Here is a 23,767-nt window from a genome sequence, read left to right as displayed (position 1 = left end):
TCTCGGGCGGCCCAGAGGCTACGCTTACCTTCTGCTTGGTGCAGAATTGGCTGGTTGACTCCAAAAAAATGAATATTTACTCTGCTGTGATTGTTTTTAAAACGCTTAAAACCAACACATTTCAATCTGAATTCATGGCTGCCAACGTTTAACTGTACTGTTCTCACAATTTTCCATCAAACGAGCCAGTAACAGACAACATGGGAATGGCAGAGCTGTTCACAACACAATACTTGTGGTCCAGTTGAGTTAACTAATATATATTGCAAGTTGATCTTATAATGATACGTCATGATATCAAATTACATTTAGAATGCCTCTAAAAAGTAACGTTCATGATTGATGTATTTATTGACTGAAGTTTGGTGTCAGTTTCCCCTCTTGTCACACTTCATCCTTTCACTTCAATTCACCGCTTCAAGTCAGACATTATCCCACCGTTCTTTTTCTTTTATGATTCAATGGTTTCTTCTTCAACCAGCGCAGCACAAACTAGTATCTCCATTTCAATGGGTCTTCCTGCTAAAGGTGATTTTAAGATGATGTGTCGATTCTCCTATGTCCAAAATGGTTAAAATAAGCCGGCTGTGGCGATGACTCATGGTCAAAGGGGCGGCTGAAAGTGCTGTATCATTGAAAATCACCAACTGTAGTGGGCTAAAGTGGAGTAAATTTGATGATAAGCATGTTTTATTTTCCTTAAAGTTCTTCACAATTGGGGCACTGGTGGCACATTGGTTAGTGCACGCGCGACCTCCAAGCGGGCGGCCCGGGTTCAAATCCAACCTGTGGCTCCATTCCTGCATGTCGTTCCCCACTCTCTCTCTCCACTGTCCTATCTCTACAATAAAGGCACAAAACGCCCAAAAATAAATCTTGGAAAAAAAAAAGTTCTTCACAATTAAAGTCCCCAGTTTTGTCTTTGGAATGCTTTTATTGTGAAAATGTAGGTGTTTTCAGCAGTAGCAACCTAACACATCTGACTCAGGGAAGAAATTAAACTTCAAACCACATAAATTCACTTCAAAGCTTGGACTGTAAATAAACATGGACAAAGAGTGACGTCACCCGTCTTACTGCGGGGGGTTTGGAAGCCCATCAATGAACAAGTTTCTGCTCCATCAGTATCCAAGATGCTCAACATGACGCAAATAAAATTACAACAGAAAGGAAACTCATCACCAAAGTAATGGCCACATGACTTTCAAAAGGTAAATTCTAATAGGCTGGAAGGAGGGAGAAATATGTGGTGAAACAGTGAACATGTAGATCAAAGTAAAGAGGGAGAAAAAGACGGTTTCAGAAGAGGGAACGTCATCTGACTCCCGCTAAAGGGCGACGTAAGATGTGACTCCTCTGATTTGTTTGGCTTTATCTGCTGCTGATAAATTGGGTCAAATAGCTAAAGGAGGAAAGGAGTGATGAAAAAAGAGAATAAAGAGCATCTTATCTGCTTCAGTTAGAGAGAGAGAGGAGCGCAGAGGGGGAAAAAAACTGTATCAATTAGCAAAACTCCTTCAATCTCCACGCTGGCTGGGGAGAAGTTTGGGGATGGTCCAATCGACTTCTTAATCCAAACTCTCAAATCAACAGTCGCACACTGCTTTACTGGGCATCTGCCAGCCAGCACGCACACGTGCATGGACACACACATTGACACAATCCCACATACATGCCTGTAGACACTCACATTCTGAGAATAGAGCTGGAATGGAGACGGCCTAGGCTTGTTTCACAGCCACGGATTAAAACTAATCCTGTAAGAAATGTCTTTGAATTTAGATTTCCATTATAGGAGGAAGTTTTTCAACAGGGCTATTTTCAGACTAGACCCAGTTCCAAGTCCTTGAATCTACTATTTGATTTGCTATTGGTTACTCCCTCGGTCTCAGCGTGTGGTAATAGTGGTGGCCTGCCTACCTACTTACCTACAAAGCATGTTGTGACACACTTCTCAAAGCCCTGGTGGAGAGTCTTTACTCTGCACATGTATGCAAACAAACAACAAACGCTGAGTCGTACAGCTCTGTTATATCCCAATGATAGTATTCCACTTTGAAATAAGTTTGTCTAAGGTCTGTATATGTCATATAAGAAGTACAGGTATATTTAAGGGAAGGGTCATGATAGTTTAATATTCTAATAGTTGTTAATGTTTATATTAAAAACAAGTATAAGAAGTTTGAATGTGACTTTGATCTCATCTTAAAAACATATTTTAGCTCCTGGTTGTAATGCTGTACTCCTACCAGATGGTGGCTGTAGCGCGTGTGAAAGCTGTTTGCTAAAAGTAATCACAAAAGAAGAAAGCATTCATTTCAGGCAGTTTTACAAACTGTTAAGAAACTAACTCAGCATCTCTTACCAAAAGATAGATTCTTAAATTAAAATGAACAAATGACTATGCTATACTATAAAAGAAATTTCTATTCTGTGTTAGCATCACGCTAAAAAACTAAGATATACCATCCATAAGAAATAATGCTCCCACTAGAGAATAATGCAACTCCTACCACTGGTCTATAATTATGCAGCGCAGTAAGAAGATCGATGTTTCATAATGTGGATTCTTTATTTTTGTATCACTTCAGTCTGTTATCAGCTTTGTGTGTTAGTGTGTATGTGCTTCTTGGAATAATTACCGGTTTCCTTGAAAAGCACATCCTTAGAATATTTTTCAGGATTATTTCCACCCAAAAAAAATAGAGGAAATAAAATAAAATACATAGATCTATCTTCTCTGTGAATTCCATAGTATACTGTACTGTATATACATCTATATAAATGTCCTTCAATTGGACCACTAATAAAGAAATTTGCTACAAACTGAGCCGATAACTGAGTTTTTTTTAATTAAGATTTGTAACTAGGAGTAACTAGGAGAGTAACGTCTTCTGTTATTTGAACTTAATATTTGTAGTTTAAGTAATTCTTCGCTGAGTTTTTTGGTTTTTATTTCCTGTTTTTGAGAGCAGACTTCAAGCTGATGGGTTGCTGCTTTTCAACATATTTAGCAGTTAAATATTCATAAAATAAAATCTAAAATAACCTCCACACATCAGAAAAAAATCAGATTTCTTGTTTTCCCTTCCAGCATCCAGCCTCAGTCAAATGAGAAACCAAACTTTGAAGGTTAAAAATTGTGTGGCTGTTGCAATCAAGAAGCAATCACGCTGTTGCTGGAGTCTTTGAAATGACCTGCTCTGGGAGATGAGGCTGGCGGGGGGGGGGGGGGGATCTGATATCTGATTTTGACGTCAATAAATCATCACAACTTTAATCCAGGGAGATAACTTTGATTGCCATAAACAAACAGGAGGAGGATCTGCCGCTGTTGCCGACCTTTACACTGAAGTCCACTTTGAGAAATGTTCAAGAAACTCCACTGGCTTCAAAAAATCTCTTTTCCTGTGAAAATACTACAAGTGTCAATACTCTAACTCTTAAAGTGCATATACTGAATAGTAGGGATGTGCATTACGAGGAAAATTCATATTGGAAAGTCACGGGCAATAATTCCACTAAAATTCTGCTGTCTGCAATGAAACAGTCTTTTTCTTTTGTTATTTAATGGAGGTTAGCAAACAGCTTTCAGACGTGCTACAGACACTGTCTGGCGGTAGTATCAAATTACAACACGCGCTAGAAAGAACGGGGGAAAAAAAGAGGGGGGTGCAATTAATAACTATTCAAATATTCACAACCTATCCCAAGTGAGAGACACAGATGCTACAAGCTTAAACCAAAAAGTAAGTTGAGGACAAGCAACAACACTTCTACTGTGACAAAGATAAAAGTGGGAAATGTGGACCAAACTTTGAGAAAAAAGTCAATATACGAGGGAAGCCCTGGCCCCGCCTCCAAATATGAAAATAATAAATCATGAAAATGGCATGGCGCTGCAGTGGTTAGCGCTGTTGCCTCACAGTGAGGAGGTTCCTGGTTCAAATCCCAGTAGGACAGGAACATGGGTGGTTTCTCTCCTGGTACTCTGGCTTCCTCCAACAGTCCAAAGACATGCTCGTTGAGTTAATTGGTGACTCTAAATTTCCTGTAGGTGTGCATGTGAGTGTGGCTGGTTGTCTGTCTCTGTATGTCAGCCCTGTGTTTGACTTGCTAATAGTCCAGGGTGTAACCCCGCCTCTTGCCCAATGACAGCTGGGATCTTCTCCAGCCCCCTACAACCCCAAACGGGAAAAGCGGTATGGACGCTCAATACATCATTTATTCTAATGTTTTTTTGCCATCTGTCTTGAGAGTTTATGTAATATCACAGTGAGCTACCACATCAACACCGCCTCTCATATTAAACAGGCGATCAGCTCAGGCTGTGCATTGCTTTGATACTCCATATGGTTTCTCAGCATTTTATTTTACATTCATAAGAAAGAAAAGTTGTACTTTCCTGAAAAGAAAGCGATTGACATTCTACCACAGACCTTTACTGAATACACATACTTTACCCTCTTGGGATCATTCAGACATGCCTGCTTTTCAAAATGAAGCTGCAGAGTGACACTGCTGAGAAACCCCCCTGCAGCAATGGCGGCGGCATCATGAAACACGTCCTTTCTCATCACAGATAGATAGAGGTGTGTGGCAGAATATTTTCACTGCGCTCTAAGTTTGATGGATTTCAAAAATAGCTGTGTAAAGCTGTCTGGAAAATGGGATTCCTCTAAATAAGCCGAAGAATTCTAGATGCTGCTGCTGTAGCTGGAGAGAGACGGGCAGGTCTCACATAGGGATCTCGTCTTAAAATGTGTCCAAGAAGAAAGATGTATTTAATGCACAACTAGAGATCATTTACTTAAATTTATTATTAACTATGTTTATCTCAAGGTGAAAAAACCCTGCTAACCAGTCAACAAACTCATTTCTACAATATGTTAAAGCACCAGAACAGTAACTCTTCAGAAAGAGTCCAGATAAACACGTTTAAGGGTAGAGGTTAAATGGTTTATGGGCATAACATAATTGACACGTCGTCTGTTGACTTTGACTAGGAGTGAGTAAGCTTGAAATTTTTGAAGTCCATATATCTTCAAAAATGTATTTTTCTCCCCAAATTATTCTCACAACAAGAGACGAACAAACTGTGCAGGGGTTAATTTGCCTTTAAAAACACATTTTGCTTCACAAAGTTGAAAGTTAACGTAACTTTGACTACATTTTTTGCTTCTTCATTTTCAAGTCAGACTGTAAACAAAAGCATCACATAGAAAAGTAGGTTTTTTTTACTTGAAGTTCTTTAATGCAAATTGTTTCTTATGCAACATAAATCAGTTATATCTAACACCTCATTAATCTCTCAGCATTAAAGAAAAAGAGTTTACCTTAAGTTTAATAAAATATATTCATATTGACTGCATCAGAAATGATTAAATGGTTCAGATATACAAAACACCAGGGCGCCATTAGCCTAGCTCAGACCTATTCAACCTGGGGCTGAGGGGCCAACTCCGGCCTGTAGATGAAATCAGACTGTCCCAAGGATCAGTTCTATTTACAATTAAAAAATAAATAACTGACAAACAGGGGGGAAACGTGTGAATGATTGTCAATGTTGCCACAGTAAAATTTTAATAAACAGCACAGTGCTCCTATTTAATAGAACATCTTTGGTCCTGTGCTCGCAGGAGCACAAGCTTGTGTTGTTGATGGGAAAAACAGCTTTCACGCAGTGTACTGCTGTGGTGGGCTCGCTTGTCTGGCCCCCAGGTCATTAGCTTTCTGAAAATGTGGCCCCCCTGAACAAAAGAGTTGAATAGCTCTTGCCTAGCTGTTATTTTGCATGAATATACTCCTAAGCACAGCAGCAGTGTGTTCAAATCCGACCATGGCCGTTATCTGCATGTCATCTCCAACTCTCCCTCCAAACATTTCCTGTCCCTCTTCGGCTGTCCTATCTATGAAAGACAAATATATATACAAACACAAACACCTGAGAAACAGGGTTTGTCTGGTAATCAGAGGAAGACAGAATCATTATTTCGTCTGTAAATACCTCTGAGAGATAAACACCTGAGACAGTCTGGGACGTGGTGTTGTCTGTGTCAAGATGATTTTCACAGAGGATGTTGAACTTCCCCTACCTCCATGTGACCTTTCTGTTATGTTCAACAATAAAACTCTAATCCAGCAGAGCACACCATAATAATATTCTTAAAGCAGCCTCATCCCAAAAGCAGACATTCAGTCTCTTTGATACAAATGACTCCTGACTGCTTTAGTCCTCACCAGATGTTATCTGTGCTGTTCAAGCAGCACTTCTCGCAGCCTCGTCTTGCACATTAATAGCAGGATTAATCCCAGACAACCCGGAACGCTGAAAAAGGTTCTGCCTGCTCGCTGTTTATGAATTCATATCAAGGAAGGAGATTAGCTGAAAAATTGGCTTTTTTTTCAGAGGAGAGGAATGTGGAGGAGCCTGGAGTTTCATCTGATAGGAGAGGGTTGTCTCAGGCCGCGGAACCAGAGGTGTGCATGATGAGGTAAAAAACACAACAAACACGGCTCAGGGTGTTGACAGAGAGTCTGTCTAAACCACCTGCAGAGGCAGAGGATGCAGGAAGCTGTCAGCGTCTTTACTGCTGCTTTGATGCCTTGCACACTGTGATAGCATATCCCACTAAGTGACAGGCAATTATCACTGAAAGGTGAGCGCATCAGTGCAGGTTTTCTTTCTGATTTCAGCCTAGTCTTTTAAGAAAACACTGCTGAACTGATCCTGACCTCTAAAGAACCGGAATGTGAAAAATACTACACAGAGATCAATCAAGGATAAATGAATAAATAAATGGTAAGTAATTACCTCACTAGCTTACATTTGGGCCCAGTCCCAATTAAAGGAGAGCCACAATTTCAATTTTAAATCATAAATTTGACAATTTGAAATGCAAAGACAGATTGGCTGCTCTCCCAATGCTTTTTTTTCAACACCCATGGGTATTCAATGTAGTGAGTCTACAGGACCCACGGGTGGTGATTTGAGTGGGTCCCTAAGATATTCAAATGGGTCCCCAGTGTTGTTTTTGTTTCTAAATTGTAAACTTGTGTTTGACGATGGTTTGCTACGATTAGAGATGCAACGATTCACCTTTTTACAAACAGGAAGCAGCAATAACTGAAAGGTCAAATATTTTAAAGGTCACATAATTATCCTTTTAAACAAGTGTCTATAAGTCTCAGATATCCCCAAACCATGTCTGTGAAGTTTCTTTTTAAAATCCATTCTGATCCTGAATTTGATCATGCCTATAAACAGGCTGTTTCTGTGTCTGTAGCTTTAAATGCAAATGAGCTGTGCTCAATAGCTACAGCTCCTCCTGCAAATATCAGGAGTTTTTTAGGAGTTTTCTGCAGGTGTGAAAGCCCTTTAAGGATTTCCCAAATGTTCACACTCCTAGAAAATGTGCACTATTTTAAGCAACCGAGGAACAAGAGGAGCAAGTGAACCTGAAAATCTGAAAGACGCAACATTTTTTAAGGGTACACCGATCTTCACAAATGTGCTTTTAAAAACATGTTGTGCTTCAAAAAATTGAAATCCAGTTGAAGCTCAACTTCTTTTTTTCTTTCAGCAACATTATTTGAAACATTTTCTCTAATGCTCTAAAGTATAAACTTACAACCTCACTTTGATCACACTAGGTGAGCAGGTACAGAGTGAATGTGCTCGCTGCATCTCTCTCTCTCTAACACACACACACTCATGCAGGAATGCATGAGGCAGTAAAATCTCACACACACACACACACACACACACACACACACACACACACACACACACACACACACACACACACACACACACACACACACACACACACACACACACACACACACACACACACACACACACACACACACACACACACACACACACACACACACACACACACACACACACACACACACACACACACACACACACACACACACACACACACACACACACACACACACACACACACACACACACACACACACACACACACACACACACACACACACACACACACACACACACACACACACACACCTGAATTATACATCCAGTCTTAGTCACTGTTTTCATTAGCGCATCGAGCACTTGAGAAAATTTCTATTTTAGTTGAGCAAGTTCTCAGAAATTTCACCTACGGTAAATTATAAGAAATGTGAAGGGAGATATCTTGTCGGTTCCGGGGCCATTTATTAGATAACAGAAAGGCGTCAGGCATTGCATGACAAGCTGCTGAGGCAAACATTCGGTTTAATTTTTTTTTTTTTGTGCAAATCAAACAGCTACAGCCTGCACATAAGATTCTGTTATCGTTCGACTGCTCCAACCTCTCCGCCTCTGGATATTTGAAGTGTGACTCTGCAAGAGCAGAAATCAAGATGTCGGCCTCGGTTATTAAAAGTCATGTAATGCCAAACACTTCTAGTGAACATGCCACATATTTTAAGTCATAATTACTCAAATACATTGAGAGAGAATAACAGAATGATGTGATGTCTGGGTTAGTGACCAAATCGAGCCATCGTATTGGTTTTGAATAACTTTTCAGCACAGAGGATTGATGAACCGATTGTGAACTGTGGAAGAATATCAACGACTCGTTAATTTTCAGTGATGTGCCATGATTCTTACAGTTAAGAAAAAAAAGGTGTCAGTGAACAACAATGACCCATATTAGTGGCAGCCAAAACGCATCTCATCTGTGCCGCTTGGCAGGGGTGCAACTGAACAGAAAACGAAGCCCAAACAAGTCCAACCCAGATATGTCATGTAGTGCCGCAGGCATCAAATCCTGTCAAATCCAAAATGCTATTAACAAAGAATTATTCAGCCAGAGTGGCCTTGTGGGAAAGTCATCCCAAGCATGCATTAAAAACTACAACAGAAGTGTTGAAGCATCAGAGCGGGGACATGCAATGATCCAACAAGTCGCAGCGGTGATATCGGCATCCAGCTGTGAGTCAGTCATCTGTATGTCAGATCAGTGTTAATATGTCGGGGTGAGAGACTGCTTAAGCACCACATGGATCCAGCGGCTACAATTACTAACAGCTTTCCCAGAGGGGACGTAGTTGAAACTGTCATGGTTCAGAATTTAACTAGATTAGATTCATTTTTGGGACCTCCAATTTAAACAATCCAATTGAATCAAAGTTGATGCAGCCTTTGAAAGTAACAAAATGTAAAAGTAGAAAGATAAGAGTGAGATACATATATCATAAGTGTCCATCACACAGAGGATGTCCACTGCTTCATTCTGACTAAAGCTGGGTACACACTACAAGGTAATCGGGCCGATTTTGGGCCCCGATCCCCGTTACAAAGCAATGCACTAGTGTTCCAACTCTTTGTTTATTTATTGTAAAAAGTTCCATATTGCATTGGTTTTGTAAAGCGATGTAAGTCATGTGTTATTATTTAGAAGTGGGTGTACCCTATGGGGACTGAAAAATAAGTGGGTATACTGGATACCTGCGTACATATACCCTGCACTACATCACTGGTATTAAAAGATCAAATGCTAAATTATCATAACACCACCTGGCAGGTTCTGTAATTGCACTACAGCCAATGTGTTCCACTTTTTTTCTCTTAAGATATCGACTGAATTCTTACACAGAACCAAGCTGCAACCTCTGGTCTTAAAAAAATGAAGCCAATGCGGAAGTGCAAAATCCTGCAGAATGTCAAGTTCCAGTTTTTACAGCAGAAATAAACATGTTCACAGCCTAGTACAAAAAACAAAATAGGTCTGATTAGTAATTGCTTACAAAACAGCGACAAAAACGTACCTAAACTCTATAATCCACGTCTACACTCCCTCCTGCCCACTACGCTCTGCCAATGAAAGCCGTCTGATCCAACCTTCACAACAGGGTCCTAAGTCTCTGACTAGACTCTTCTCCTCTGTCGCCCCCCCGTTGGTGGAATGAACTTCCAAACTCTATTCGGGTATGGTTCATTCATGATGGTCTCCATATTATTGATGATGATGATGGTAGTGACGATGGTTTTTGTTTGATAAAGACGACTTATAAGATGGTTTCTATACTGATTAGAGCTCTCAAGAACTGCTGTCAATGTTGTGCTTTGCCTCTGGTCACTTCCTGTCAGCACCTGTGTGTCCAATCAGACTCAAAGCTGATCGTTTGCTCTTACTGACATTGTTCCCTTTTTTTCTAGATCCTTGCTTGTGTTGTACTTACTCTCTGATGTACGTCGCTTTGGATAAAAGCGTCTGCTAAATTAATTGTAGAATTGAATTGTAGAAGGGCACTTAGCTGACCTGATTGACAGGTGGGCACAATGTAACGGATTGTCATAAGGCTTAAAACCCGCCTCAGCTCCAGCTGTCAGCCTCTCGTTACGTTGACTGAGAGTAGGCTGAGACAGCATTTCCAGCATGGCGGCTGCTGCTATCGATGAGCATCCGGAGTCCCTTATCGTAACAGATGGCCGACGTCAATGCAAACAACCAAAGCCTATCCAAACACAATTGGCAAAAATACTACATTCTCTTAAGATCAGTGCAACAATTTTGTCATTTTATGGAAGTTTCAGTTTTAATGACTTCTGGTGGGTCGACGTCACTACAGCTTCAAAAAGAAGAAAGTTTGGAAACATTCAAATTGGCTACTGCTAATGCATTCTTTTTAAACTGCAAACAATCACAGAGAAATCTGGAGACTCCAGTGGGACTGATAAATATGCAGAGACTCTTGCAACATCACTCAGGAAAACAGACAGGCTTTGCTTTGTTTGGTTGTGTTTTTTCATTTTTTATAAAAGCTCAAGGTGAACCTCTGACATCTGCCTCTCCTGACTCAGAAATAAAATAACAATTCAGGTGCTGAACAGCCTTCTCTGTCTAACAGCCTCCACTTATCACGGTTTGAGCGCAAATGTGCATCAAACTAAGTGGCTTAAGTGTGAAGGATGGAGGAAAACAAAAAGGGCTGATGTAAGAAGCCCACCAAGGAAGGCAAGAAGGGGAGTTCATTGTGGGACAAAAAAAAAAGAAGATCTGAGGCAGCACATGAAGTGTAAAAGACCCACTTATGAGCAGTTCTTTTCAAAACAATAACTAAATTCTTCAAAAACGTTGCATGCAACAGGTTGTTTTTCTCATCTCGCAGATAAAAATGTTAGAATTCTGGGCTGAGGCAGAACAGCGCTCATGCCTTTTTAAACTTGGATCAAGAGTTTCTTTTTTTTTCTTTTTTTTCCACAGACATCAGGGGGATTCTGAACTGTGAACCAAACTCTCTCAAGCTTGCTAACAAACTTTAAGATCTGAAAAGTTGGGTTTGGGGGTATGTCTGGGCCTAGCATCAGATCCTCTGCTTCACCGGCAGAGCGGATTTATTCCTGCCTTCATCAGACTTTTGTTTTTCAACAGTAACATGCAGTGGCCCCAGCCACGCTTGCCTGAAGGCAAACCACAGTGTTTACTCAAACACAGCGTAAATAAGAGCCTCTTCTTGGATCTGTTAGCCTGTGAAGAAACTCACTGGGTGCACTTGTGAGTGTGTGTGTGTGTGTGTGTGTGTGTGTGTGTGTGCACGCAAGTTAAATCTCTTTTCTTTTTCCCCTCTTCCTGACAGTGTGCAAAGCCCAGTGGGGATCCCTCTACAGCTCAAACTTTATAAAAACCTGGCAAACAGCCACAGCTACTTGTGTTCAGTATCATTGCACAGATCCCTACACACACACACACACACACACCTACACAGCTGTGACGAGTCCCAAATCCAGCAGGCCGGCATGCTGCAACAAGGCCCCTCTATAAAGAGGATGATATTTGCTTTTCATTCCTCCACGGGGCCTTGAGAGGCATAGAGCTCCTCATGCAGCTACCACCGCGTACTTTACTTTATATTCTTGGAATCCGACACAAACCGTCTCTCTGCGTTCAGAGTGCAAAACTTTTTCTATCTTTTTTTATTATTCCACGAATCAGAGATGTCACAGCAGGCGGTGAAGAACAGGGTACGAAAATACCAACAAACCATAATGGCAGGGGAAGAAGCCCCCGAAACTTAAAGAAAAGGCTGAGATACTCTCAACCAAGAGAGAGAGGAGAGCAAACACAAAGGAGAGCACTAGAACCACAAAAAACATCTTTGAGACTGATACTTATTTTTACAGGGGAAAGTACACCGTTTGAGCTGGAGTGAAAATAGGACTCGTCTAACTGGAACCACGCCTCACTTTTGTACCATTTTTACCATAAATTACGCCTTAAAAGTTAGACTCCCACACACTGTCTAACTTGCAAACAAATATTTATTAGCAACCTTTCGGCGACGAAGTAGATGTGTGAATCTACCCAAAAGGATTCTATCCAATCAAACAACTACATTTAAGAAAACATCAGTTTAGGGATTACTTTATTATTCAGGGGTTGGAAGGATTACTCACAATAAGATACAATACAGTACAATGCAACAAGGTACAGGATACATAGATGTGTTAATGAAAATATCACAAAACCACAATTCTGATAGAATTCAGAGAAGACATTCATAAATGGTAAATGGACTTCAGTTTATTTAGCTTTTCGAGTCTTCTGATCGATCAAAGCACTTTTCAGTCCACAGGTCCATTCATACACTGATGACAGAGGCTGCAAAGTCCATCAGTATTAACTATCGTAGGGCTGTCAGCATCAACTAGTTAGTCGTGATGAATTAAGGTCTGAAATTAATGCATTTATTTTTATTTCAATTCAGGATTAATGGCATGCTATTTTTTCCCTTCACAGTGTCTCCCTGTAGTCACAGAGATGAAAAAGAACGACACCCCTGCACCTTTAAGTGGCTCTATTGACAAATCAAAAGTAAATTCAAAGCTTGATCCAAAGGCATGGATGTCTGGATGACTGAGAACCTACACAGAATGTAATGTAACACCAAGTACATGGATGGTAAATGCACTTGAGCTTGTAGAGCGCTTTTTTAGTCTTCTGACTACTCAAAGTGCTTTCACACCGCATGTCACACCTACACATTCACACACTGATGGGAGAGGTTTCTAAAACCCTTTTCACACATACGGAAATCTCCTGAAAAACTCCGGAGATTTCCAGGAGGAGCTGTATGTGTGAATGCAACAGCCAAATTTTTTACTCCGATATTACCCAGAGTACCCCCCTAGTATTTTTCCCGCAGATAATCCGGAGGAGCTGATGTCTGAACGCGGCAGCATATACTCCGGAGATTTTCAATTTGAGCCAATAGAAAGAGAATGACGTTTATATACAGTGACTGGCTAAAGTGTCTGCCCGTGACCACTACGATCTCCGTGCACATAATTAAACGGCGTCAGTAGCTCAGTCTGTAGGGACTTGGGTTGGGAATCGGAGGGTCGCCGGTTCAAGTCCCAGCACGGACCAAGTCCAGAAATTGGTCTGGTAGCTGGAGAGGTGCCAGTCCACCTCCTGAGCACCGCTGAGGTGCCCTTGAGCAAGGCACCCAACCCCCCCACCAGCTCAGGAGCGCCCACTGTGGGCAGCCCCCTCACTCTGAGACCTCTCCATTAGTGCATGTCCATAGGATCCTGTTTGTGCATGTTTGTGTAGCATGTTTACTAGACAGAGTGTAAAAAACAAATTTCCCCTCGCGGGATCAATAAAGTATAAATTATTATTAAACAGCTGCATTCTGTTTTCTGTTCATCAGTATGTTGTTCTCCTCTCTTTTGTGGATGTTGTCATTCCATTAGATTACACATAGCATTGATATAAAGGCAAATATTGTCATTATAACGTCGTGTAGCGGACTCTGTTGCTACGGCCGCTACTTCCACGTTTATTTACGTCATCTCTTACCTCGGGAAATCCTCCGCCCCCCCTCCCCTCTGACAGGGAGAGTCCCCCGCTGTGAGGAGCATATGTGAACTAGTTCGGGAGAATCTCCAGAAAAGTCCTCCTGTAAATATCTAGATATTATCCGGAGTGCATATGTGAAAACGGCTTATGTAAAGTGACCATCAGAAGTAACTAATCCCATTCATACACATTCGTAATTCTGGGTTAAGTGTCTTGCCCAAGGACACATCGGACGTGTTGCCGCAGGAGTTGGGGATTGAACCCCCAAACATCTGTTTGAGAGACGACCGACTCTACCAACTGAGCCACAGCCGCCCCAAGTGACGTCAGTCATTTTATCTTTCCTTTTAGCTATTTTTATTTACTTTCTATCCATAACGAGTCATTTAGTGATTGAAAAGAGCCCTTCAATGGTGTCATTCTTTTCTATCACTGAGACTACAGGGAGACCCTTCGGTTTCTAATCTACGGTATACCTAGCGATTAATGCTATTACAAAATGTTAATGCAGTGATTTCTGACTTAATCACATCACTTTTAACACTGAAAGCCCTTGTTTTTTTCCATTATATACTTCTTAAAAAATTAGTCATGTCATTTGTTGAAAAAATGTAAACAACCCTCTTTCAGCAAACAAATGCATCAGCCATGCTCACATCATAAAAAGGTAATGGGAGCTGCACAGCTAATAACTTCTCTGTGATTATCAGGTGCTGAAATCAAGTTTTTTTTCCCCAGCCTGCAACTGTGGCATGCCATTGAACATTTCTACTAGCCTTTTAATTCTATTTTCTGTCACTACTACACTTAAATCTATGCTGAGAATGATATCAGAATTGTATAGACTGAACACTGGTTCCTTGCATGTAGATATTCTACTTCATGTCTTCATGAAACAATTCCAACATGATGACTTTTTCCCTGCCACAGCCAACATTTACTCTGCACTTGGTGGCAGCTGCTAATTTCATTCCCTGGTGATGCAGTCAAATGACAAAAAAAAACAGGCCTTTGTGCCATTTTGATTTATGAAAGTTCTCCCTGTGTGAGGCGGCCTGTTTGATGAAGCTATTTTAAAATCAACAGGAGCCATCTGTCAACCAATGTAATAACACTAATCTAATAGTAATGGGAAAAGTGTGTGTTGTGAGAGTCCGGGACACAGAAATGGCCGAGAGGAGTGCTTGCAAGTATTAAAGATAAGTACATTAAAAATCACAGTTACAAGTCAAGCATGTAACTAGAGAGGAAACTGACAGAACTTTAAAAGGCTGCAGGACAAAACAGTTTGTTTAAGAGCTAAGAAAGTATTGGTTACAGTAGAGAACTTAGAGGAGAGGGGACAGCAGGGAGGGGGGAGGGTGCCACCTATTGGACAAACAAACACACTTCACTTTCATCTCCCAACTGACAAGCTCAAACCAGCAGACAGCGTCACTTCTGACTCAGCACCCTCATCTCTCAGGAGTTCAGGTTCTGCTTGAAAGTCAGTGAAAGCAAGGAAGCCAATGAGAGCGACGCATCACACAATGAACCTGTGAATAATCCTGGATTCACTTCAATTCAAACATCTTTAGTTTACATTTTAATTTGCATTTGAAAAGACGTCAGAATTGCAAGTTTTTACCCCCACTGCCAAGCCTCTGGTTGTGCATAATACAACTTCAGACAAAGTGATAATGAGTCTGTCAAAGGATTCAATAGGGAGATATTGTACCTGTTGCTTGATTTCAATGCAGCCTTGATCCTGTTTGTCACACATGCTGCCTCAAACCCTGACTCACACAATGTGTCAGACAAAGAGAACCATGTCTCATGTCATTCACAAGAGAGAGGCAGATGTCTGTGTGTTGTCTGGATTTAGATGGGAGTCAAATATCTGCAGACGGAAAGTGTGAAATCAAGAAACAAACGATGGCAAGTGTGGCTGTACAATAGAGGGTGCATCCCAAATCTCTTAAAATTGCATCCATGTTTCCCTCATTTGCATCATAGTCCCATCTGGGTGAAAGGAATCAAGGGGAATAGGTTACAAGAGGAATGAGAGGTCCTTTCCTCTGAAGCATCATGGGAAGCACTAGTGTATGTGTCTCTGATGACGGCGGCAGCCAATCACAGTTTGAGTAGCTTCCAGTCAGCTTTAACACAAATACTCCGACTATTAAAAATAAAGCTGGATCACAAAAATAAGAGCATATACCTGCACAGACTGTGTCCTACTTAGAGGAACACAATCCACTACTGCTGAGCTGAATTCATTTATTTAGTGAATTTTAAACCTCCCTTGGCTGATTAGAAATGATGATAAATTATGTGAAAATTGTGTCTTTCTCACAGGCAGAGTCTGCATCTTTTCCTGTATCTAAATAATAAAAGTTAATGGGGTAAATTAAAGATTGTGAAACGATCTTCGGATAAAAAAAAAAAGGTTGTTGACGGTGCTTCTGATTTTTAGACCTACAGTTAAAGGAGGTGTTTAACTAGACAGTCAAACAGTACACCAACCAAACGAAAAACTTGAGAGTGCTACACTTGACATTACATTCTTCTTATATGTCTTCACTCAGGTATGAAACCACATCAGATAAGTCTGACCAGCGGTAGTGTCCAATCAGTGCTGATATGAAATAAGGGGGGCTTGTATAGGCCAGTGAAAAACCTCCCTAAAGGCTGCACTTGTACAGTAAATCATGCGTCTGGCTTCCAGAGATCACTCTTTACTACTCCATGTTTGAAGCAGAAATAAAGAACTTTTGCACAGCCTGCAAAATGGCAGATCTGTAAAAACTTCCTGTTCAAGTGAGGAGCAAGGAAACATCAAATAACAGACTGGAAATTGACCTCTATTCCAATAAATGCACATTAAAAAATAAGCCAATACACCTTGTGCTTTAATCCTAGATATTATAGAGCAGCAGAATGTTTTCATGAGTTTCAATAGTGTACAGAAAGAACACAAAGAGAAGTATAACCAATTAAAACAGCGAGATGCGTTCTACATCGTTTGGATTTCCCTTCATGTGTAAGCATAGCACACTCCATGTTGAGGCATGTTCAGTATCAGATTGTTGAGGCTACTGTTCCAGGTGAAATGTCTCACAGTGCGTGAGGAGTGTGGAACAGGGCGTTCCTGGGAAAAAGATGTCTCATTGTTCTGAGTGACATACTCTGAGTAAATAAAGGGTAAGCATCTGTACTGTTCTTTTCCCCATACATTCAAAACATGCACTTCTGCATACGGAGGCAGAATAGAGAGAGAGGCCGAGGTACAAACCTTTAAATAAGCAAAGATGAACACTTGCAAATGCACTAAAAATACACACAGAGACACAGTGCGTGCAGTATGATATTCTCGTAACCTCCACATAGAAGTTAAGTACAGAATATTAATAGTTAATTAAACTCTAAGCAATGAATAATTACTGTCTCTGAGGCTTGTACTCTATTAGAATCTGTTAAATGATGACAGAGGTTTATATACCAAGACATATTGAGAGCACTGATTATCCAAACTTCACCATGACAACATCTTTCTCAGTAACTATAGTGGTTTTAATTCTAACGAGGGCCAGACCGATATACAGTTTTTGTGGGCCAATACCGATATCGGGGAGAGAAAAAAATCAGATACTGATATATCTGCCGATATCTTTCTTCGATCTATGGTGGATTTGGAGAGATGGATAGATTTAGATAAAGATATTTATGCAGTTATCAAACAGATGTAGAAAAGATATATAATCAAGACAAGATGGTCACTCAATTGAAAAGTAACTACGCAGGTACGTACATCACCTCTTGACACTCTGGAGGATGGTGCTTGTTATAATCCGTAAAGCGAACTCTGCTGGTGACAGCCAGAAAGAGAACTGCTATTGTAATACAAGCATACTCAACGATGCTATTTGACTGGTGAATGAATCGAATAATATCGGTGCATATCTGAGATAAAATTTGCCAATATCGATTGATATGCTTATATCGGCCGATATTATCAGCTGGCCGATTAATCGGTTGCACTCTACTTCGAACACCAACATTGTAAAGTAAAAAGCAAAAGGAGAAATGAGGCTTCACAATGATTTAGCTATGATTGGATAATGCAGGGAAGAATATCTCATCTGTTTTAGCACTCTTCCATCACAAACATGAACACATCACCCCGTACACTACATCAAACCTCACCATAGTAGCCTACACAGTGTGAGTTTGTGTTTCCTCTTGTTAAAGTAAATGTTTTGGATAAACTGAGGTAGACGTACCTAGCATGTTGAAGATAAAATCCTTGGCAGTGTGGACCTCTAAGGCGGTCTGGTCTCCGAACTCTCCCTGTTCCAGTATGACTAGCTCAGACACCTGTGACGAAAGCTGATCCAGGGTGGCCCCCGACCGGAAGTCCACCTCTGACGACTTCTTGGCGGGGGCTGGGGAGCGCGGTGCCACCGCACTCATCAGGGACTCCATCTCTACAAACCAAGCAGGGTGAGGGGCAAAGAAAGAGAAGCTGTTTCAGATACCTTATAACCTCAGTGTTTTTTTATTAGTCACAAAAGCTCTAATCTCGTCGTTAAGACAGGGAGTATGGCTCCCCTGAGGGATGAATGATGTCGTCAAAGTACAAAACTCCAAGAATTATTAAATCATAGAACTGTAGAACAAAACACAGGGCTAAATAAAGACGTGTTTTAAAACTAAATGTATTTTTAGACTAAGTGTTGTTGAGCCTCCACGGTGTCAATGCAGCACAATGCAGGCCTTGTTTTCAGCAGCCTTGTGTGAATCATGAGACTTTATTGGCCAATCCTTGAGGAACAAATAACATCATATAACAGAAATGGGACTCTAATCCTGTAGTAATTACAGCCTTGATTACCATCCAATAACAAGCATTGTGCAATATAAATGATGCTAGCACTTCAGTCATCTAACCTGGTACTGCTAACTAGTTTGTGCAAGCCCCAAAAAGCATAAAAAACTAAATCATTGAGCATAAGTAAAATGCTGTTACTTGTCCGGAGTGATTTAGAAACAGCATTACACATCAACTCTGACGGGACAAAGAAATTAATCTTTACACTTAATGGATAACTAAACCCCAGAGGATTTCAAACACTATTCTATCAACATGAACAGGGTTGGGGGGGGGGGGGGGGGGACATGCACACTCACTCCTTCGTTAGCAACATTATACAGTCTATGAGACCAGGACACACACACATAAACTGATTAGCAAGTTTAGCTAGTTTTATTTAGCCTTGACGATGACTCGAGACACTTTGGAGAGGACTTCTCTCCAAAGTGTCTTGTAGGCCACGACCACACTGTATAAGTTTGAACTGTTAGCACAAGCAGCGAGTGTTATAAGACAGTCGATGGTGATGATAGGGAGGACCAGGAGAGGTCTGGGGATGTATCTGAATGGTAGACGATGCCCTTTGGGAGGGTTTGAATGCTATAGCTTTAACATTTTTAAACAAATAACCCCGTTTTTTGCATTTAGCCGTCGCCATCCACTTCAATTTCAGTTATTAAGAATTTGCACAATTCTCTCAATCCACTTGATGCGCCACAGTTTGCTGAGTCGGTTGGCACAGTTTTTTTTAAGATGAAAGCTGGCATCACCTGCCTCCACATCAGCCAATAGAAGAATTATATTGCAGTAGCTGGGTTTTGTGTCTTCAATATGTTGAATTTAAATACTCAAAAAAGTAGATATTTGGACCTGAATTGATCAACAACACTATTTAATAGCCATGTCCATGAAAAAGTGGTTTGGGGGTCTAGTCACACTTTAAGGACCTGCATGTTTAGCTATTTACATGTCATTTAATGTATCAATAAAAGCATATTATTAAGCAGCCTTAGTTAAGTTGATTAAAGGAAGGCTGTTTGTTTCTCTCATATAATCAGAGTATTTAAAGTTGAGACTGGTTGTATTTAACTTAAAACTTAACTAAGTTTGTCAAGAATTAACCATAAAATAATTGAATGTTCTCCAACACAACATATGACCCTTAACTTGCATATCCTAGCATGTCTCCAATGAGTTAGGAAATGTCATTAAAATAGGTTGAAATGTACTTTACTGTGAACAGGATGTAAATATTTTGCATACCAGGAGAAAAGATTAAGTAGGGCTAAGCTGAAGTGGCTTTATGTTAGTAGTGACCATGTTTGATAGGTAATAGTTTAAGAACAATGTTTACTTCAACCAACGAGTCCAAAACTTGACACGTAAACAAAGTTCAGTCGTGGGGAATGACAACATGACCTCTGCCCCTCAAAACGAGGTCAATTAGTGAGAAAGCTGCTCCTGGATCTACGTAGCTGCTAAAGCTAATAGCCGAGCTAATTAGCCAGCTCGCCTGTCCTGACAGTTAACATAAGCTAATTAGATAAAACACGAATGATAACACAATTAGCTCGGGGAGCTTTAACTTGATACATTCACGTCAGAGCTGTGCAGTTGTAATAGAAAGGAGCATTAAGGTCAGCGTGGCACACCGCCAACAATCAGCTAATTTCATTTTATTAGCCAGTATTAGCCAACTTAGCTTTAACAAATTAGCATGCTAGCTAACTTGACAGGTGGGGACAGTGAAGAGCAGTGAGACACAAACACATTACACACTTAAAATCTATAGATACACACACTTACTCACTCTCTCTCTCTCTCTCCCCCACACACACACACACACACATACACACATAAGCATACACCCACATGCACTCTCAGCTCGGGTTACGTTAGCACAGTGAAATCATTAGCTACCAGGCTAAAGCTGTGAAATATCACAAACAGACACACACCCTTTACACAGTGCTGCGAGGCAGTTTCTTCGCTATCTTGTACGTTTACTGTTATTGTGATCCCTGTGCTTCAATCCTCCTTCTTTAGCTGTCATTTCCAACAGGTCCCAGGCGCCACCTTCCCCCTGGCAACACCGTCCCAGATACCATGGTCCTTCTGTGAGGATCCAGGGATTAGTGGTGTGTGTGGCACGGATTTGTGAGGTCAGGTATGTGATTCAAATTGTGCCTCGCCGAGAAGACAAGAGGCAGTGTGCTACGGTGAAGTTGTAGCAGGGAAGGGCGGATTCACGAGTTCACAGCCGGTGTTTTCATGAGCATGTGAGCAGCTCTCTTTGTAAGTCCAACACATGCAGCAGCAGCAGCATCAGAGGAGCAGGGTGCTGCATGTGGAAGTGGGTGCTGTTTCAATGCCCTCCCCCTTGTCTGTTAATAATGCCTTTGGATATAGGGTTACAAGGGCTTGCTACACTTCTATGAGGGACAAAAAATGACTAAAGTATAAATAAATAAATAAATGTTGAGAGAAATGCATACAATAATGTATAAATAAATAAATGTTGGGAGAAATGCATACAATAATGTATAAATAAATAAATAATTAAATAAATGCATCAATAAATATATAAATAAATATATAAATGCTGAAAACAATACATCAATGAATAAATAATTAATACACTTTGTTAATGAAAAAGGATATTTATATATTTTTACATGTATTTATTCATTTATTAGCGTATTTCTACAGTTATATATGTATCAATACATACATTTCCACATTAATTGAGTTATTAATTTATTTCCGTATTTTTACATTTACACATCTATTTATTTCTGTGTCCAGGTTGTAAGAGGAAAAGTACAACATGGACACAGAAATACATAAATAAATATATGAATATATTTATTGATGCATTTATTTAATTATTTATTTATTTATACATTATTATATGCATTTCTCCCAACATTTATTTATTTATTTATTCATTTATTTATTTATTTATACTTAAGTCATTTTTTGTCCCTCATACACTTCTCCTCGTGTGGCAATAATTTAAATTAATCATGGAATTAAATAGCTATGTAGTAAAATGTGTTTAGATTTACGACCACTATATGTAAATGCACACAGAGGGAAATGCACACCACTGTGAGGTTCAATACAGGTCGTATTATAAGCATAACTATAAATAGCCATCACAGAGAGTTTTTTATTATGTCTGGGAATGGTTATTAGCCATCTGGGAGAGGGCAGATGGTGGTAGTGGTTGGGGTTATTGCATAATCTAAGTTATACTACACAGTTTCTGTAATGATACTGTGAAGATTTACAGCTAAAGATTCAAGTTTAAGGTAATGAATAGCCTTTTGTCCTGTGGCCGCAGTTAACTTTTATCCCTTCCTATTTTCTGTACTTTATTTATTCCAGTTTCAAACAGCATATTCAATTTTTTTTCCAACCAGATTTTTCTACCATCTTAACTGGAAACACGTGTATTTACATACAATGAATGGTTTCATTTAAATGCTCAGAATCACTTCTGGAGTGAATTTCTCACTACTCACACTCTTGCATGGCTATCTTTTTTTTCCCCCGTTATTTTTTATTAGCATTTTCAAAGTTGAACAAACAAAAATAGGGCAGTAACCCATACATCAAAATGATCAATACAACAACAAAACAGATAAAAGATCAAACAAGATATACAAGACAGTAAGTAAACCAAAATAAAACACGTATGCAAACACATAAAATCACACACACAAATACGTCACACACATACACACATCTTAATGCTTTTGCATGGCTTTCTTATGAAAGATGGCATCGAAGAGCTTTCTGATTATAATTAAGGACATAAATGAGTTAGACGTTCTGCCAGGTGGATTCTGAGACACAATGTGCCTTTTCTTTCAGACTTTAGAGAGAATATATTCCTTCTAAGTTCATACATTAAAAGTGATATTCATGTTACTGTCCGAGCAGCTCTTTACACTAAATCTTCCCTGTTTTGATAACCATATATTTTAATATATTGTATGCTGGAATTGGTTCAATTCTTTATTTAAGTGAGGAAGTTTAAACTTTGTCTTTTATGTAAAACTTTTCCTACGTCTACTGGGACTTCATGTCTCGCAGTCTATTTGAACCACTTGCTGTTTAATACACAGTTTGTGCATAAGACTCCCTGATTATATACTGCAAGTTATTCATTTCCTGCATCGCTGCTAAACCTCTTTGGATTGATAGTGTCGGGAATAACCTGTCAGACCTCTCTCTTAGCCTGTCGATGGATCATTACAGGCTCATACACTGCGGCATCACCGGCTGTGTGAAGAACTGTCTGTGAAGTGCCGTACAGTGTTTGATTCATCAGCCTATTCTGTGGTGTAAGTGGAACATTTATCAAGATAATGCTGCACCAAACAGCACTTAATGAGTAAGTTGAGGGAGTGACACTGCTGTTCTGCCAAATGAGAGGCAAAGAGAGAGAAACCCCCGGCCTTCAGCAGACACAGTGAGACACTTCACAATGCCATATCAAACTCAATGCTTGACACCCTTCTTGCTTCTTGGTTTTTATTTGCCCCCATTTAACCCTGAAAGAGCAGGAGAACATCACCAGCTGTCTTACCATTTCCTAATAGATTAGCTCTGTCTGGAACAAAATCTTCCAGAGTGCACATCAGGATGAAAATTAAAGTAAAGAATTTAAATAAAGGTAAGGTGTGAAGGCTATAGGGTGATGGTACGTCTAGATTTGCCGTGTTCCGAGTCCAAATAATAGACTAAATATCTATAAAACACATATAAGTCCCATTTTTGAACAGTCCTTGTCCCAGTTTTAACCAATTGAAATACCAAAATGTTACACCATGCTAACAAAACCAATTTGTCTGTATACGTCAATCAATGTCGTTGCCAAGGCCCTTGCTGTTTAAACCACTATAAAAACATCACTAATGCACCACGAGTCAAAGTTCAGTGCTGATTTGTCTGTACATGTGTCAATCAATCTCATCTCTGGTTTCTTTGGTTGTTGCTAAGCTAGCCTATAGCTTATCATACTAACAGGACCTGCTACGTAAAGACAGGAAGGCTAGCTGCCGTGCATAAA

The 23,767-nt window shown here is 40.1% G+C and overlaps 1 protein-coding gene across 2 annotated transcripts in view; it reads right to left on the bottom strand.

Moving 5' to 3' along the window:
- Positions 1–21,035, bottom strand: part of tmem102 (transmembrane protein 102) — a 34,077-nt gene extending 13,042 nt beyond the window's left edge. The window contains exons 1-2 of one of the 2 annotated variants that reach the window (XM_061030876.1): positions 20,646–21,035; positions 18,098–18,301 (exon numbers count right to left, since the gene is read on the bottom strand). In XM_061030876.1, coding sequence (XP_060886859.1) covers positions 18,098–18,299 — 202 coding nt within the window. In that variant the 5' untranslated portion in view covers positions 18,300–18,301; positions 20,646–21,035. The remainder of the gene's footprint in view (positions 1–18,097; positions 18,302–20,645) is intronic. The other variant, XM_061030875.1, reaches the window with a different exon arrangement.
- Positions 21,036–23,767: the final 2,732 nt, after the last annotated feature.

This window comes from Labrus mixtus, chromosome 23 (genome assembly GCF_963584025.1).
Source record: "Labrus mixtus chromosome 23, fLabMix1.1, whole genome shotgun sequence".
NCBI lineage: Eukaryota > Metazoa > Chordata > Actinopteri > Labriformes > Labridae > Labrus > Labrus mixtus.
This window is presented reverse-complemented; position numbering and strand designations above follow the sequence as displayed.